Genomic DNA, 17,218 nt, shown 5'->3' with positions numbered 1-17,218 from the left:
TGAATGATGCTGTATGTGAGACAATCTACAGTACTCATCAATTTAAGAGCTGTATGGGTGACAACTTCATCAGTTTGTTGTGACAACTGAAAAACATGCAACTTGCAACTGTGCATTCAGTACTTGCATTGCCCTCATCAAATATAAGAAATTGGGTGAAACAAGTCGCTTTCTATTGGCCCCCCCCCCCCCCCCCTTCCTCTATTACACCACCTTCTCCTACTCGCCAACTTTTGAAGCGGGATCCAAATGCAGGGGTTTTATTTTGTGCCGTCGTGTGCCATTCCCAGTGGGGTGTGTCAATCACATATCAATGAGGACAATGATGTGCTCAGTTTAGCCTTTTCACCTGTCTCCTCCACTTCACAAGCCCTCGCTCGACAAAAAAAAAGAAAAAGAGAAAGCACACATGCATATTTCGAGGTGTGGGCGTGTGCCAACGTGGGGTATCTGTTACAAGCATGCAGTCTCTTGCTCTTTTTTTCCCCTATTCAGCTGCAGCAGGCAGAGCTCTGACGGCATGCATTGTGTTTCGGGCTCGGCTGAATCGCGTGGGCTGGTGGCAGTATTGTCCTGCCGTACCTGCTGCCTACGCCTCTGGCAAGGACACTGGCAATATTAGATGTCTATTAGGTTACACCTTGCATGTTGCCATGTAATTGGAGCCTATTCGTTTATGCACATTGGAGACACATGTTATTAAGAGGAGCCGGAGCTGCGTTTTGCCTTCACAAAAGTCCTAGTAATCTGTGCTGGTTCAAGGCCAAACGTCAGCTCAGCATGGGAAGCTTCTCTCATATTTGTAGAACAAAACAGGCCATTTTGTTTGTGCTTGAGGATGTGTAAAAAAATTCACATCGTTTCATTTTTACTGCATCTTGTTATGCAGCAGCATTCCTTTAAAAATAAAATATAATAAATAATAATGCACAATAATTTTAGGTTTTAATATCTTCATGCAACACGTTTTTTTTAAATGTTTCAAAATGAAGGACCACCCCTAAATTAGCAAAATATTATAGGTGTTTAGATGACTATGGTGCTGGAAATGTGGAGTATATGTCATGGGAAAGTGTAGACATGCATATTATTGTTTTGCATTGTGCATCCTGCAGAAAGCCTTTTAAATTTCCACATCATCAGATAAACATGGACCCTCTACAACTGAATGATAGTTGAAGCTGCCATGTGAATAATGCTGGTAATTTATACAGAAACTTTTAATTAGGTTTTATCAGGAGTTGCATGAGACATTTAAATGCAGCTTTTCATGATTATAATTGTGAAAGTGTACTGAATTGTTTTGTTAAATTATATATTTTTATGCTTTTGTGTTTTATGCATAAGAAAAAATCTCACACTAGATTGACTGAGACATCTGTGGATTCGTTTGTAATTTGATGCTTTTCTATTTTGACAACTAGTGTGCACTAGACGGCAGAGTAACCCTATGGACTACATTACCCACAAGGCATCATGCAGTCTGTGCTGGTTTCCCTAAATACAGAAAGAGTCCGACCCGGAGAACCTGTCTGGACGATTGAGGTCTGAGGAGATACCAGAAGAAAACAACACCTCAGCAGACACACCACACCTCATCTGCTCGTCTTCTCAAGTCGATCCATTCCAGGAAACGTGGAAGAAGTACTTTTATTGTCGCCTGACAGAGATTGGATTGTTGTGCAATGTCATTGGCCTTATGACTGTTATTTAAGACTGTTCTCCTCCTAACTCCCTCTCCTCTTTTAGGATATTTTTTGTTTGTCGCTGCGTTGACGATCTCACCTCTTCTCTGGTATCTCTGGGCATATACTGTGGGATGTACTTTGGATATACTGACCTTTGAACCAAAGCTAATTCAATGATTTCCTTCTGTTCAGGATAATAACCCCAAATCTCCAGCACTTTTAAAATGAATTTCTTCAGATTCCCAGTCCAGTTGCAGCTGCTGATCAGTACTGTTCTTGGGCCCTGCTTGGGCCTGGAGTTTACAGGGTCGCAAGGCCAATGGGCACGCTATCTCCGCTGGGACGCCAGCACCAGAAGTGACCTCAGCTTCCAGTTCAAAACAGACGTGCCCACTGCCTTAATCCTGTACTTTGATGATGGCGGCTTCTGCGACTTCCTGCAACTCATGGTGGTCGAAGGGAAGCTCCAGTTGCAGTTCAGCATTGATTGCGCCGAGACCACAGTTGTATTGGACAAGCAAGTCAATGACAGCAGCTGGCATTCTGCCACCCTGAGCAGGTACAACCTGAGAACTGTGCTGGTTCTGGATGGAGTGAGCAAATCAAGCGAGGTGCGGCCACAGAGGCAGTACATGAAGATCGTTAGTGACCTCTTCCTGGGCGGAGTCCCTCAAGATATTCGTATTTCTGTGCTCACTCTCCCGACAGTGAAGGATCTTCCGGCGTTTAAGGGAATTATCAGGGAACTGAAGTACAATAACAAGGAACCTATTCTACTAAGTAGCCAGAGGGTTCGCATGGACATAGAGGGGATCTGCATGGAGAACCCATGCGAGAACGGAGGAACGTGCTCTGTTGTGGATGGGGAACCACTTTGTGATTGTTCTAAGACGGAATATGTGGGCCGATTCTGCAATGAAGGTAAAACGGTTTATATTTTACATCTTGATAAAGAGCAAATTAAATATTGACTTTGTAATGTGTATACAATGTATATTTTTTTCCCCCAAACGTTTATTGGCACCCATCTAATTCTACTCGAAATTGTCAGTGTTAACTGCTGAAATGTGAATAATGTTTCCTAGAATCCTTCATGCCACTGAAGTTTGACTCTAAGGTCCAGGTTAATGGCGTCTCTTAGCTTGTCTACAGAAAGCTGCCCTGTTTTCTGCATTGGCAGGCGTTTTGTGCTGGAAATTTCTCAATCAGCTTCATAAAACCCTCCTCTATTCCCCCATCGCTTCTTACGGTCAATTGAAAGTGAATGCACTACTAGCAAAGCCTGCTTTTTACCTCTGTAAAGCATAAAAGCTGTTTGTCTCTGGCAAGCGTTTGTGTGTGTGTGTGTGTTAATCGTGCCCGGCTGAGGAGGTGGGGTGTTAGGATGTTAAGGTGCCTTTTAAGATCCCTTGGTTGTTTTCCTGAAGTGGCCATTTTAGTTTCTCTGGGGATTTGAGGAGGCCATTTCACAGCTCTGGGTTTTGTTGTTGCACCTCTTCAACAGAGAATGAATCGTAGATGGGGGATAATTGCCAATTTTAAACATGTCAATTGCAATTCTTTATAGCGACATTACTAGTTTTCCTAGAAAGAAAATTTTATGACCCTGGTTACTGAAATGTGCTCATTCATATACAGATCTGCTGGTTTGTGCACATTTATTTTGAAAGTATAATCATAATTAAATTAATTTTGTTATACCCCAGTTGAAAATCACAACTTTGAGTTCTTTCTCATGAAACATGTTTTAGATCCTGGTAGATGATCCTGATGAATGAAAGGTACAACATGTGTTTATATATATATATATATATATATATGTATATATGTTTCTCTGCTTCTTTTGATAATTTTTGCTTTAAATATATCCTCTTATATGCTTTATTGTAATAAAAACAATAAGGGTTATCTTTACCTGATAAATAATAAATAATGAATTTTAATGAACAAGAAAACAATTACAGAAACTAATGTGCATATATCCTGTCTTGATTGCACCTCAACTTTTCCCCCCTTTTGACTGGAGTGTTTAAGCTGGGTGATTGATTGGTGATCAGTGCTCAGAGCCCTTTGAGTTGTTACTCTCATTGTAGACACAACCTCTCCTGTGATTCTCTCCTTAATTACACAATTACTGAATGTGATTAAAAGGTTAAAGCCAGGATGCTATCTGTGTACTCATGTATTTTATACAGAATTGAATGTGTATGCATGTACAGCCTGTTTCAGAGCGCAAGAAAGTGAAAATGAGAGAAAGAGGGATGTGTACACTCTTAAAAATAAAGGTGCTTCAAAAGGTTCTGCCATAGAAGAACCATTTTTGGTTCCACAAAGAACCATTCAGTCAAAGGTTCTTTAAATAACCATCTCTTTCTTACCTTTTTGTAATCTGAAGAACCTTATTTCGCCACAAAGAACCTTTTGTGAAACAGAAAGGTTCTTCAGATGTTAAAGGTTCTTTATGGAACCATTTAGACAAAAAGATTATTCTATGGCATCGTGAAGCACCTTTATTTTTAAGAGTGTAGAAGACTGGGCACTAGGGTTAGATTTATTGGTTGTAAAGTGAACAGAGTTTTGGGCTTGATTTACAGCCGTTGTTCCTCTCCATCTTGTTTGGCTGACTGGGTCCTGCAGTCCACTGATAGGGGCTAAAGCCAGACGTAAAAGCAGCTTTGATGGCTTTGAATGCTGGGAATCAGTTCAGCCAATCATAAAAGAATAAATAAAACGTTTTTGGAGGCCATTTATACTGGTGCACAGGGGCAGCCTGAACTTAAAGGCACTGTAAAACTACAGCTGAACTTTCTCCGCTGGCATCTCTTACAAATCCAAATTAAAACCAATATTGTGAATGACACATTAATGGGTGACATCAGTGTTTGATAACAACTTTACAAAAATCCACTGAGCAATCTTAATTCCATCTTAATCTTGTGTCTTCAGGCTTTTGAAACATCTGTACGTGGGTAATAAATATCAGGTCGGAGCCATATGGCAAGCTGGTCTGAAGTGTTGAGCATTAGCCTTACGCACGTTTGACTGAATCCAATTGCCATAGCAGCGGCAACAACAATCTGACACTCCTCTCGATGGCCAGATGGCTAAAATGGCCTCAGAACTGTTTTGCGTTACCGTGGCGTATGTTCCTTCGCTCTGTGAAAGTCGTGATAGCAACGGCGCTACATCATTTGCGAAAGCGCGTAATCTTTTGGCGGATTAGAATAATAAACATTTGGCAGCCAAACAAACACTCAATCTGTCTTCCCATGCGGATGGTCTCTGAATTGGTACGCTGAGGTTTATGTTTAAGCCAACCACTCTTTACAAATCTCCTCTTGTTTTTTAAAGGGGGGGTACAATGCTGTTTCATGCATTCAGAGTTGTTTACACTGTTAAAGAGTTGGATTCTCATGCTAAGCATGGACAAAATTTTTAAAAACTATTTGTATTTCTGTGCTAAAAATCTTACCTCTGGGTTCGTACAAGTTTCAGAGAGTTTTTTTTTTCGATCGTGGCTCTTCATGACGTAGATGCGGGTGGAACTCCTTATATGGGCATTTCTCCCGGAAGAGCGCGCCCACGCACACATCGACCAGAGCGAGAGCAAGAGTACTGTATCTTTCTTTTATAAATATGATAAAACTAAAGACTTTTTGGAGATATGAAGGATGGAGATAGACTACTCTATAGGTACTCAAGATTAACATGAGATTGGGTGAAACTGTGTGTGTTATGTCCCCTTTAATGAAAACACAGCAAATTTAAAAGTGTATTACGAGGATATATAGAACTCAATATATAGGACTCCTTATTGCAGGGATCATTACAGTTTGTTGTGGATCTAGATTAAATTAGTAAAACACTCTTCACTTGTTGCTGTTGAGAATTTAAGGAAAAGATCTTCTGATGTGCCACAAATAAACATTCATTTCTGATTCACCACTGTTTCTGAGAATCTAGGTCATCGTAGAAGGCTGACAGTGCATGTAGACATTCATATTCCAGCCAGAACTTCAGTACAGGTCAACTCAAGAGCTGAACACATCAATCGAGTCACCATGGCTCTTACATCCCGAGTGTAACTCAGCATTCCCCACTCTCCAATCACATCCTAATACTTTCCACACCAGGTTAATGCATCTCATCAGAGGACTTAATGTCCTGTACCAGTCTTTAACAAGCACGGCAGACAGACACTCACTTACACATTGGAACATGTCCCGAAAATGAGTGACCATGAGAGACAACATATTGCATTTTCAGCCAGTACAGACATCAACACATACAGGACTAAATTAATGTCTAATGTAGCTATAATTGCTCTGCACTAAAAGCATTTCATGGAGGCAGACCCCATCAGGTTTCCCTTAATATCCTGTATTAGATGCAGTTTGTGTGCACTGGCAACAGATAAATTGGTTCATTCGGCCTGTCGGTGTCTGGTACTAAAAAATCTACAGTAAAATCTGCAATTATTTGGAGTAATATGAAATAATTTATTGTAATAATCTGAATAATCTCAAAGTTAGCTAAATATTAATTTTAAAGTTAAAGTTAGTTTAGTAGTTTAAAGTTAATTATTAAAGTTGTGGAGTTGGGGGAGTTGTGGCCTAATGGTTAGCGAGTCAGACTCGTAACCCAAAGGTTGCGGGTTCGAGTCTCGAGTCCCCTGTTTGAACCCCACTCCACTATTAAAACTAGAGTATTTACTCAATCTAAAGGGTTTTAAAATAACCTTTAAAAATGTATATATGTAATTTTGTCTTTTTTTTTTTTGTCAAATAAATAAATTACTTTTTTAAAGCCTAAATGCTACATAATGGCTGTATTTTAAGAGATTTTTTTGCCATGTTTAACAGCTTAAGTTGAACACAAAAGCACCACGCCTAATTTATATCAAAGCTTGATAATTGCTGAACCATCCCTAGCCAAAACAGATTAGAAAAATAGTAGATTAGCTGTTATTCATCACACAGAGCATTGCAATGCCCGTTTATCAGTGTTGGATGCCCTTTGGTTTGGGAGACGACCAGAGTGCATTAATGAAATAAGTCAGCCCAGTGCTTCAGTGCCAAAGGCGGCCTGTGACACAAAGAGAGAGAGAGTGTGTCTACAATGAGAGTAAACGCTACCGGGCTCTGAGTATGGAACAGTGCTTTTGACAAACATCAGCGTGCCGTAAATCCACAACCCTCTCTAAAGGGAGCAGGTTCTGTTGCCTGTTTGGATTTATGACCCAGGCGTGGATGTGGGCTCTGGGAGTGTGTGTAAGTCTTGGAAGATGAACTAAACTTCTTAGATGTTGGTGTGCCGTGGTGTTCATACACCACAGATCTGATCCCCCTCCTCATTTCCCAGGGAGAAGAGGGAGTGGATGGATGGATGCAAGGGGCATTTTAAGGGTTTCTGTGTACATGCACGGGGCAGATGTCTGCTCGGTGCATGCTGGCAGGTGTGTCAGAGTTTGCATGATAGTTTTCATGCAAAGGAAATATGAGTGGGCTCTAATGGCTGCTATGTTTCTCTCCTCTTTTTTTTTTCTTTTTCCATTTTGTCGTCTTTGCTGCAACACCACCAGAGGCCAACAGCATCCCAGGTGAGTTGATAATATCCTTAAGGCTGTATTGAAGCGGTCTTTTACAGGCAGTGAAAGCGTTAATGGTGTAGAGTACACGAGTATTCAAATGTACAGGAACATAAACAGATATTTTCAAATATAACATAATCTCAGAATTATCATAATAAAAAATACATAAAGTTGTGATGAAGCAGAAGTAGGGATAGATATATATAAAAAAAAATGTAAATGAAAGAACTGTTCACAATAAGATCTATAATATGCATTTGGAAAAATAAAATTTGACTTTAATCACTACATTAATCATTAAAATCAACATACTTTGTCACATTTATATTAAACAACAAATAAAATGCACCACACTGTAAACATTTTTTTTTCAAAGTTGTAGACAAAACAAAGATTATTGGAGTATGTTTTACGAGGAAATACCATTTCAGCCTTTCTACTTCAAAATTTCACATTTAATTAAATGTTACTTGCCATTTATTTGTAATTAATTGTCAAATTTAGCTGTTTCTAAGTGGAAAAAAAAATTCTACACCAGTTTTTGACTATATTTGGCTATAGGTGACTATATTCCTAATATATTTACAACATATCTTATTTAAGTTCACTCTACAACCAAAAATTTATTGAGCCGTAACATTAGATAAAAATGACACTTCGTGTCAACTTATAAAAACTTAAAAATTAAGATGTTCATAAATCTTTTCTTCTGCAAAGATGTGATATCATCGTATGATCTGATACATACCTAAAGATGTTCTCCTCTTTCTGTCATTTTCTCTGTTTCTCAAAGGATTTGCACACATGATGGCAGATCAAGGTATGCCACACCCCTTCACTTGTATTCACTCTGTTGACGCGATTGATTATATTTTGCATGCCTGAATTGACTGAATTGCTGTGCACTGACTGGGCTAAACTGTAACTCTGAACCTTGAATGCATAGATGTGAACTGTGCTTTGATTGTTTCTTCATATCTCTCCATGCTTACCTTCTGTGGATACTCTTGATCTCTCTGTTGTCTTTCATCTCCTTTCTCAAGCCAAGGGCAAAGGTACAGAACCGTTTTCTTCCTCAAGTTCTGCTCTCTTATGTTTGCATTCTTGTTATTAGCACTTTTTTGCTAATAGCTGCTCGCTATGGGTGACTGGATCTAGAGTATAAATAAATGAGAGTTAATTGAAGACAAACACAAAGGTATTTTGACTGCAGCATGAGTGGTCTGAACTGTGGTGTCTGCCTCCCTGGTGGTCTTATACCCAGTAGATATTTGTCTCAGCTGCTAAAATGCTTAAACGGCACAGTATGACTCGGTCTCATGAGGGTTTGTCTAGCTTGAGACCATGAATGATGCTTTATTTGCCATGCAGTGTTTGTTGTAGTTTGGATCTTGCATGTGGATTTTTGAGAAATGTTGTGTTTGTGTTCAGTCAGGTGCCACAATGACTTCCTCCATGTTTTTTTTGAAAGAAAGAAAGTAAGAAAGGACTGTGATATTTCAGTCTGTCAGTACATGTGTGATGTCACGTCATTTCATAGCTGGCTTCTCTAGTGAGGCTTGTAGATGGACCCGATTTAGCCTTGACTTGCTGCTGGGCTGAGCATCCCTGTGGAACGCTGTTGTACCACATGCCATCCTGCTGTTTCACCCGATCCAATATTTCAGCATGTCTCGGAGTGGCCAAATAACTTCATTCTTCAATAGTCAAGGCCTGGAATTGGCTTGATTCTTTGCAGGACCTCAGTGCATCCACCAATGTGCAATCACACACAGTATAGCTGAATTATTTAAGTTCTCAGGTTTTCAGGGTGGTTGCCAAATGTTTCTCTTTGCTTGTAGAGTCTCCCTTTCCCCCCACAATAGAGATTTTAGTGCAGACCTGAGTACTTTTAGCTTCAGATTTGTTTTGTTGGTGCAGCATTCTTTGTGTGAAAACTTGTGAATATGCTTGTTTTTTAGGGATTGATCAGTTGGTAATGTGCGATTATGAAAAGGTAATAAATGCAGACTTTTCAACTTTAAAACATTTAATTTTTAATATTTTTATTTTTTAAAACAACATTTTGGGCATATGCACATCTAATTTATTTGTCAACTGACAAAATTATCAAAATTCCTTTCCCTAGTACAGTTCTGGTGGACTTCAGATTGATTTGCAGTTGGTTTGAAAGCAGTCCATTCTAATAGACCTTAATCAGGTTAGATGCCATATTGAATTTTACGCAGATGAAAACAAGACTGTGAGGAACATACTTGCACACACTGTATGTATATATATATATATATTGATACATGATATATTTGAATTGATCAATCAAACCAGGTGTGAAAACACGCAAATTCATTGGACATTAGAAATGCATAGTACAGTATAAAGGGTGTGGCTTTCTGTTTCATGAATGCTGATATGAACTAAAATGAATCCAGGCATATGCTGCAATTCCACGTGCCAACCTAGTTTCTTCCCTCAACCCAATTTAAGTGCTAATTCAGAGCCCAGTCAGCGAGAACCTGGCAGACCGACAGTACAGCATAGCCAGTCAGATGCATTAGCACGTATTTGCCTGCGTTGCATCAAAAGCATTTGTATTATAGCTCTGTCTCCAACACTGTCTGTCTCTCCTGGTACTGCCCTGTGTTAAATCCCTCTGCTAGATGGAGGGACATTATTACAAATCAGCCTGGCTGTACGCCCAATTTAAGACGACAAGGGCTTCCATTTAGGAGCCTATTTGCATCTCCAACCTGCTGAACGATAGTACAAAATGTTTATTTATCTGCATTTGTTTCCATCGCCGCATCTCTTCCTTTCACCTGTCATCGCAGCTCGAGTTTGTACAGCACATAAATCTCGAAATGTTCCTCTAATTTTTTTAACCTTTCCTCAGAAACCTCTTGCAGTTATACCTTAGGAAGGTTCCTAATTGTAGTGCTTTGTAATAATTGACAGTGTTGCTTCTGCAGTACCACAAAGAGAGGAAGTGAGAGGCAACAGCTGTTTTTGGGTAGCCCAGGGCTTGTCATTCATGTCTGCGTATCTCAGGGCTTTCGGACGCCATTCCTCGGCACCCCGTCTGAAGTCAATCATATCAGTCAGCACCCTGTTCTCCTCTCTGGCACAGGCATATGTCAGCAAACAACAAAGTCAGAAGACAAAGATGAAGAAGGGTCTTTTGGGACTTCCTGTCTCTCATTGTTTTTGATTCTGTCCTCTTTCCTTTCATCTGTTAGTTTATCTGTGATGCAACTTCCTTTTTATTTCCCCAGATGAACCTTTTGGTGCTGAGAGGTTGTGCTTTCATAACTTAGGAGACATCATGTAGTTCTCATTTGTTTTTCTTTGAAGAATCAGCTTTGTCTAAGATTATTTCTAGAAATAGACACAAATAAGACAATTGTTACAGAATAGTATAGAACTATAAAATTAATATGAATGGCAAGCTTAGATAATTTGGTCTAAAAAGAGTTTGCTGAGAAATATTTGAGGTGGTATTGAAACTAGGGATGTCCCGATCAGGTTTTTTTGTGCCCCTGATGATCCGATCTGTGTCATGTAATATTGAGTATCTGCCGATACAGAGTCCTGATTCGATACTTGTGTATTCTTATATAGGAATGCATGTTTGGTGCGCACTTAAAGTACTTTAAAGTTATTAAAATCAATTCAATGCTTACAGAGTTGTGCAGAGAGTAAAATAAATATATGTATGATGCATGTTTATATATATATATTACAAGATACACTCTCTCTCTCTCTCTCTCTCTCTATGTATATATGCACACTGTATACAAACATTGGTAGATGCAAACATGTTACAATGGTAGACAATGTAAAGAGACTTTGTGATCACAATTATGAATATGTGACTACTGATATAAACTTGCATTTTATATGTACAGTGGCATGCAAAAGTTTGGTAACCCCTTGCAGAATCTGTGAATTTGAACAAAATTAGAGAGATCATACAAAATGCATGTTATTTTTTATTACTGTCCTGAGTAAGATATTTTACATAAAAGATGTCTACATATAGTCCACAAGAAATAAATAGCTGAAATTATTAAAATAACCCCATTCAAAAGTTTGGGAACCCTTGGTTCTTAATACTGTGTGTGGTTACCTGAATGATCTACCACTGTTTTTTGTTTTGTGATGGTTGTTCATGAGTCCCTTGTTTGTTCTGAACAGTTAAACTGAGCACTGTTTTTCAGAAAAATCATCCGGGTCCTGCAGATTCTTCAGTTTTCCGGCATCTTTTGCATATTTGAACCCTTTCCAGCAGTGACTGTATGATTTTGAGATCCATCTTTTTACACTGAGGACAATTGAGGGACTCAAACACAACTATTCAAAAATGTTTAAACATTCACTGATGCTCCAGAAGGAAACACGATGCATAAAGAGCCTCGTGATAAATAAATAAAACTTTTGAACAGGATGAAGACGCAACCCATAGTTGGGAACCCCTTGCAGAATCTGTGAAAATGTGAATAATTTTAACAAAATAAGAGAGATCATACAAAATGCATGTTATTTTTTATTTAGTACTGTCTTGAGTAAGATATTTTACATAAAAGATGTCTACATATAGTCCACAAGAAATAAATAGCTGAAATTATTAAAATAACCCCATTCAAAAGTTTGGGAACCCTTGGTTCTTAATACTGTGTGTGGTTACCTGAATGATCTACCACTGTTTTTTGTTTTGTGATGGTTGTTCATGAGTCCCTTGTTTGTTCTGAACAGTTAAACTGAGCACTGTTTTTCAGAAAAATCATCCGGGTCCTGCAGATTCTTCAGTTTTCCGGCATCTTTTGCATATTTGAACCCTTTCCAGCAGTGACTGTATGATTTTGAGATCCATCTTTTTACACTGAGGACAATTGAGGGACTCAAACACAACTATTCAAAAATGTTTAAACATTCACTGATGCTCCAGAAGGAAACACGATGCATAAAGAGCCTCGTGATAAATAAATAAAACTTTTGAACAGGATGAAGACGCAACCCATAGCAACGCGTTACGACAACGACGTCTCAAAGTCTGACGGCAGATAAAAGTAAACGATAAATGAATGAGTGATCATTACAAAAGTGCACATCAAATACACTGAACACGGAAGCTCAAACGCGAACAGACCTTACTCACGAAGCACACACGCACATTTTAGCGTCTTCTTTTTCAATGGCGGTGGACAAACCCACTTAAAGGCGCATACCGCCTCCTACTGCACGTCACCGGCATGACAGCTGACGTAAAATAACTATCGGGCTTAGGAGAGCTGATACCGATCCTTGAGATCGGCTCGGGACATCCCTAATTGAAACTAGGGCTGGACAATAATTCAATATCAATATGTATCGCGATATAATTTTTTTCAATAACGGTGATATGATTTTTAAACACACTTCCGATATTTCGATATACATTACCAGTTTCCCATACATTGATTTATTTGTGCCGTTTGACTTCGTTGAATAAACATGAGCACTGCACATTTCAAAATCATAACACGGCGCGGGTGTTTTATATGAATGTATCTCTGAAGGGAATTGACTGTCTTCAGAAAAGTTTCGATGGCATATTCATTTGATCTGATAAAGTAGCATTCATGAGCGGAGCTGCTTTGATTACAGCCATTACTGGGGAAAGCACTAGTTTTATCACTCTAAAAGCGCCTCCTGCTCGCAAAATGAGTTTTCATTTTAAATAAGCCTGTCTCCAGCAACGTTTCCAGTTTTTGTTGTTGTTCAATTTTTTTGTTTTCTGCAGCGACTCGGAGCACTTTTCATACCCTTTTTTCTGGCTGAAGCACATTTGTTTCAATCTATAAGAATAATCAGCCTACACTACCAGTCAAACGTTTTTGAACAGTAAGATTTTTTTATGCTGTTTTTTTAATATATATTTTAAGAATTCTCTTCTGCTCACCAAGGCTGCATTTATTTGATCCAAAGTACAGTAAAATGTTGAAATATTTTTACTATTTAAAATTGCTTTCTATTTGAATAGATTTTAAAATATAATTTATTCCTGTGATCATACATAGGTAAATTTTCAGCATCATTACTCCAGTCTTCAGTGTCACATGATCCTTCAGAAATCATTCTAATATGCTTATTTGCTGATTATCAATATTTAAAACAGTTGAGTAAATTTTTTTTTCAGGATTCTTTGATGAATGGAAAGATCCAAAGATCAGCATTTATCTGAAATAAAAAGCTTTTGTAACATTATACACTTCCATTCAGTATCATTTTTATTATTTTTTTGGGAAAGAAATTATAGAAATTAATACTTTTATTTAGCAAGGATGCTTAAAATTGATCAAAAGTGATGATAAAGGCATTTATAATGTTACAAAAAGATTTCTGTTTCAGATAAATAGTGTTCATATCGATATCGAAATTAAGAAATATATCGTGATATCAATTTGGGCCATATCGTCCAGCCCTAATTGAAACTGGGATGTTTGATTGCAGACTTTGGTATCTTGGAAACTTTGACCACAGTTTGTTACATTTGTTATCTTTTCTGAAACTCTAGAGGGGAATTGCTTGAGATTATTATGGAGTTCTCATTTATGTCTCACTGAAGTAAGTAAAATGTGTATTGCATAGCATAGCATATTGAAAGAAGTATTTCAAGAGTTCATATTAAGTTTCTGATATTGTTGAGATCTCGTGTAACTCCAGATGAGATTATTAGGGTCTTTAAAATAGGTCCTGTTGCTCAGAGGTTGCTTTTTTTCATAGCCTTAGACGTCATAAGGCATAAGAGTTCTCATTTATGGCTCATTGAGCTATCAGCTTTGTTTCAAACATTTCTCCTAAAAATGTTTTGGACGAATAGATATAGATAAAGTTTTGAGACGGTTGTTGACAAAGGTTGAGTATATAGCTACTTATAAAATGATCTACAATTTATTGAGGAATACACTCAGACGATTGGTATTGTAATATTTAGTGAGAAATGTTTAAGTTCTTATTGAAACAAATTTAAATATCATTTTTGAGATTGTGAAGATCCTTCTATGGCTCTTCTAAGGAGATAGATGTGAGATTACTAAGATCTTTTTTTCTGGAGTAAAATATGAGAAACAGTTGACTGTACACTGAAAAAATGGTATAGTATTTTCTTTGAAACCGTTTTCCCTCAGAATTTGCTAGTAAAAAAATAAATAAAAATTAAACAAAATATTGTAAACAAATTTTACAAAAACGACAAGTAATATTGAATTAAATATGAAACTTAAATAGACTGAAATAGTACTTTCTTGTAAAATGGGCTCCAATAATCTGTGGTTTAATTAAAATTTCAAAAAAAATATATAAATTTTTTTTTTCACAATGTAGCAGAAGCCTCAATTTTTTCTCCTTTGAGCATCAATTGAGATCAGTTGTGATTTTACTTGTGCATACCTAATGGTAGTATGCTTTTGTATCTTTCCTTTGTCTGAGCTACAGCTGTAGAGGTTTTTATTAGCTTTTCTGATAGCACAGTAAATGTAAATGATTCTAATGGATTTTTTTTCCCATAATAGCTCTGACATAATGCAGTCTCTCTCACCTGTTCCTCTTTATCATATTACATCATTTGTAAAAAAAATAAATAAATAATAATAATTTTAGTGAAATGAAATCAGTACAAGTCTGCAAATATTTTCTGATTCACAAAGTGGTTAGATTGGTTACTGTGGCTCTGGTTCAGACCACCCAGAGATTTTGTAATGCATCCCGCAAATGTGCGAGTCTTTGATAGATATTAGTTGGTACAGGAGGCAGTAAATAAGTTGACCTTTTCGGACGGCAATGTAGAGTCTGAGCTTTGTTACAGGACAGAGGGGAGTAGAAACACTGTAGCTCACGCTATGCTGATGAACTCACATGCATGGTAATGAATTGCAGTGCCATTATGCAAATACTATGCTAATTATCTAATCAGATTTGATTCCATTAAGGATGTACCCAGCTTCCTAACCTTGAGAAGGCAGGGACTGATCTCTTCTCTTCTCTTCTCTTCTCTTCTCTTCTCTTCTCTTCTCTTCTCTTCTCTTCTCTTCTCTTCTCTTCTCTTCTCTTTTGATTTTATTTTCATTTCATTTATTTTCTTTATTTTTCTATCGTTTTCAAACCTTTTCTTTTTTTACTGCATTTTCTATTCTTTTTCTTATCCCTTTTCCTACCTTTTATTTTATTTCATTTTATTCAGACTTCTTTTAATTGCTTTTACGTTTCTGTTTCAAACTGAACTGAACCTTTCCAAACCAAACTGAACTAACATCTCTGACTGCTTAAAGGTTTAGGAATTTGAAACGAATTGTCCTGTTGTGATTTTTATTTTTAATTTTTTTCATATTTACACCTCACTTGCTGTAGTACAAAAGGCTTTGCCAGCCTATTCCTCTGACTGGGGTGTTTTTATGGCACCGTTCAGTATTATTTCTCCGTTACCACACATCTGAAGGCAGGTCTGCCCGACAGTGAGGTGACACATGGTGTGTGTGAGAGCTAGATAATGAAATCTTTATCACATGTTTGGGAGGCCTGTAATTCCATTTGCTCTACTAATCCTTCAGTCACTCTGTCTCTCTGTCACTCACTGAACAAACCTGTCTAACCAGAATTCCCCTTCCATTCATCTACAGTTTACACTCTTTTTAATGGCACCAGTGTAATGAGCCTAAATAAGCCTACTTTCAAAATAGACCCTAATTACTTTCTTAATAAAAGTAGGTTACAAATGTTGTCTCTAAGTAAATATGTTTTTGAAGGAGAGATAAAGCATGAGTCCTCTGTTCAGTAAGAATATTTAGGGAAACATGCCAGTCTGATGTTACTTGCAGAGTTGTGTTTTGTATTTCATGTTGTCCATAATTTGTATATATATATATATATATATTTTTTTTTTTTGATGCCATGCACTGAAGACTCCTCGGGTCTCATCAGTGCTGGAAGAGCTCTTAGGAAAGCCTGATTGAGCCACCTTGCTGACTGTCTGCTGCTCAGAGAGCGATGGCCTCTCTTGTGTAATCAGGACCAGCCGCACAGGGCGTCCTTTAACAAAATAGCCTCATCACCTCCCCCTCTCCATACGCTGTAACCGAGACAACAGAACTCCTCACCATCCCCCTCCCCACGGCACTCTATTTCCAAATCCCAAAGGCTCTTTTCAGCGTAACACCGAAAAAACATCAATCACACCCGATACGCCCACATGTACACTAGGGTTGGGTATCGTTTGGGTTTTTTTCGATAAAGGTGCCAAATCAATACTTTTAAAACGGTTCCGGTGCCTAAACCGATACTTAAAATAAATAAATAAATAAATAAATAAATAAATAAAAAGTCCCCAAAAAATGATGGATTGGCTATTAGCACTATAAACACATGATGTCTGTTTCATTCATACTGGATGCCAGAGGGCGCCCTCGCACAGAAAATTCACATACCACAGAAGAAGCAGAACTCATTCCCTCCAGGAAATCCCTTATATGGACAAAGGCATGGCTATTATAGCTGTAACTGAGTAAACATAACATATAAACGTTTTGAATGATAAAACAAAGACAATGAACACTCGACTGCGACAATATAGTTTATCTGTGTTATTCAAGCCATCTCTGGTATTTTCATAATAATTAAGTATATTTATAATCCAATGCTAATCGATGTTTTCTTTTTAAAGTAGCTTATAGAACATATTTTCTGCCTCCTCTGTGACAAGAAGCCACAAGAAGCATTTGACTGGTGTTGTGGAGTAAAAAGGTTATAATGTTCTCTTTTGTTGGATAACAAGTTTAGAAATGTGAATACAAGGGACGTTTAGCTTTAGGCATTTTAATTTAAGCATGTTTAGCTTAGTTAACGGAAGGCTACCTGCTGCCATCAGAGCAAGTGTAATTACTGCATTCACGCGCTCCTCGGATGCTCTCAT

General features: G+C 37.8%; 1 protein-coding gene and 1 long non-coding RNA gene across 2 annotated transcripts in view; one reads left to right on the top strand and one right to left on the bottom strand.

Moving 5' to 3' along the window:
• Positions 1-1,421: 1,421 nt before the first annotated feature.
• LOC107588287 (neurexin-3a-like) overlaps positions 1,422-17,218 on the top strand; it is a 296,505-nt gene continuing 280,708 nt past the window's right edge. The window contains exons 1-4 of the mRNA XM_016276323.1: positions 1,422-2,609; positions 7,270-7,287; positions 8,072-8,098; positions 8,322-8,333. Of these exons, the coding sequence (XP_016131809.1) occupies positions 1,913-2,609; positions 7,270-7,287; positions 8,072-8,098; positions 8,322-8,333 (754 nt within the window). The 5' untranslated portion in view covers positions 1,422-1,912. The remainder of the gene's footprint in view (positions 2,610-7,269; positions 7,288-8,071; positions 8,099-8,321; positions 8,334-17,218) is intronic.
• LOC107588277 (uncharacterized) overlaps positions 15,486-17,218 on the bottom strand; it is a 13,725-nt gene continuing 11,992 nt past the window's right edge. Inside the window, exon 3 of the long non-coding RNA XR_001609560.1 lies at positions 15,486-15,553. This is a non-coding gene — a long non-coding RNA (uncharacterized lncRNA). The remainder of the gene's footprint in view (positions 15,554-17,218) is intronic.

The sequence above is a fragment of the Sinocyclocheilus grahami genome, unplaced genomic scaffold, assembly GCF_001515645.1.
Source record: "Sinocyclocheilus grahami isolate Dianchi unplaced genomic scaffold, SAMN03320097.WGS_v1.1 scaffold101.1, whole genome shotgun sequence".
NCBI classification, from domain to species: domain Eukaryota; kingdom Metazoa; phylum Chordata; class Actinopteri; order Cypriniformes; family Cyprinidae; genus Sinocyclocheilus; species Sinocyclocheilus grahami.
Note: the sequence above shows the minus strand (reverse complement) of the source record. Positions and strands in the feature narration are given on the sequence as shown.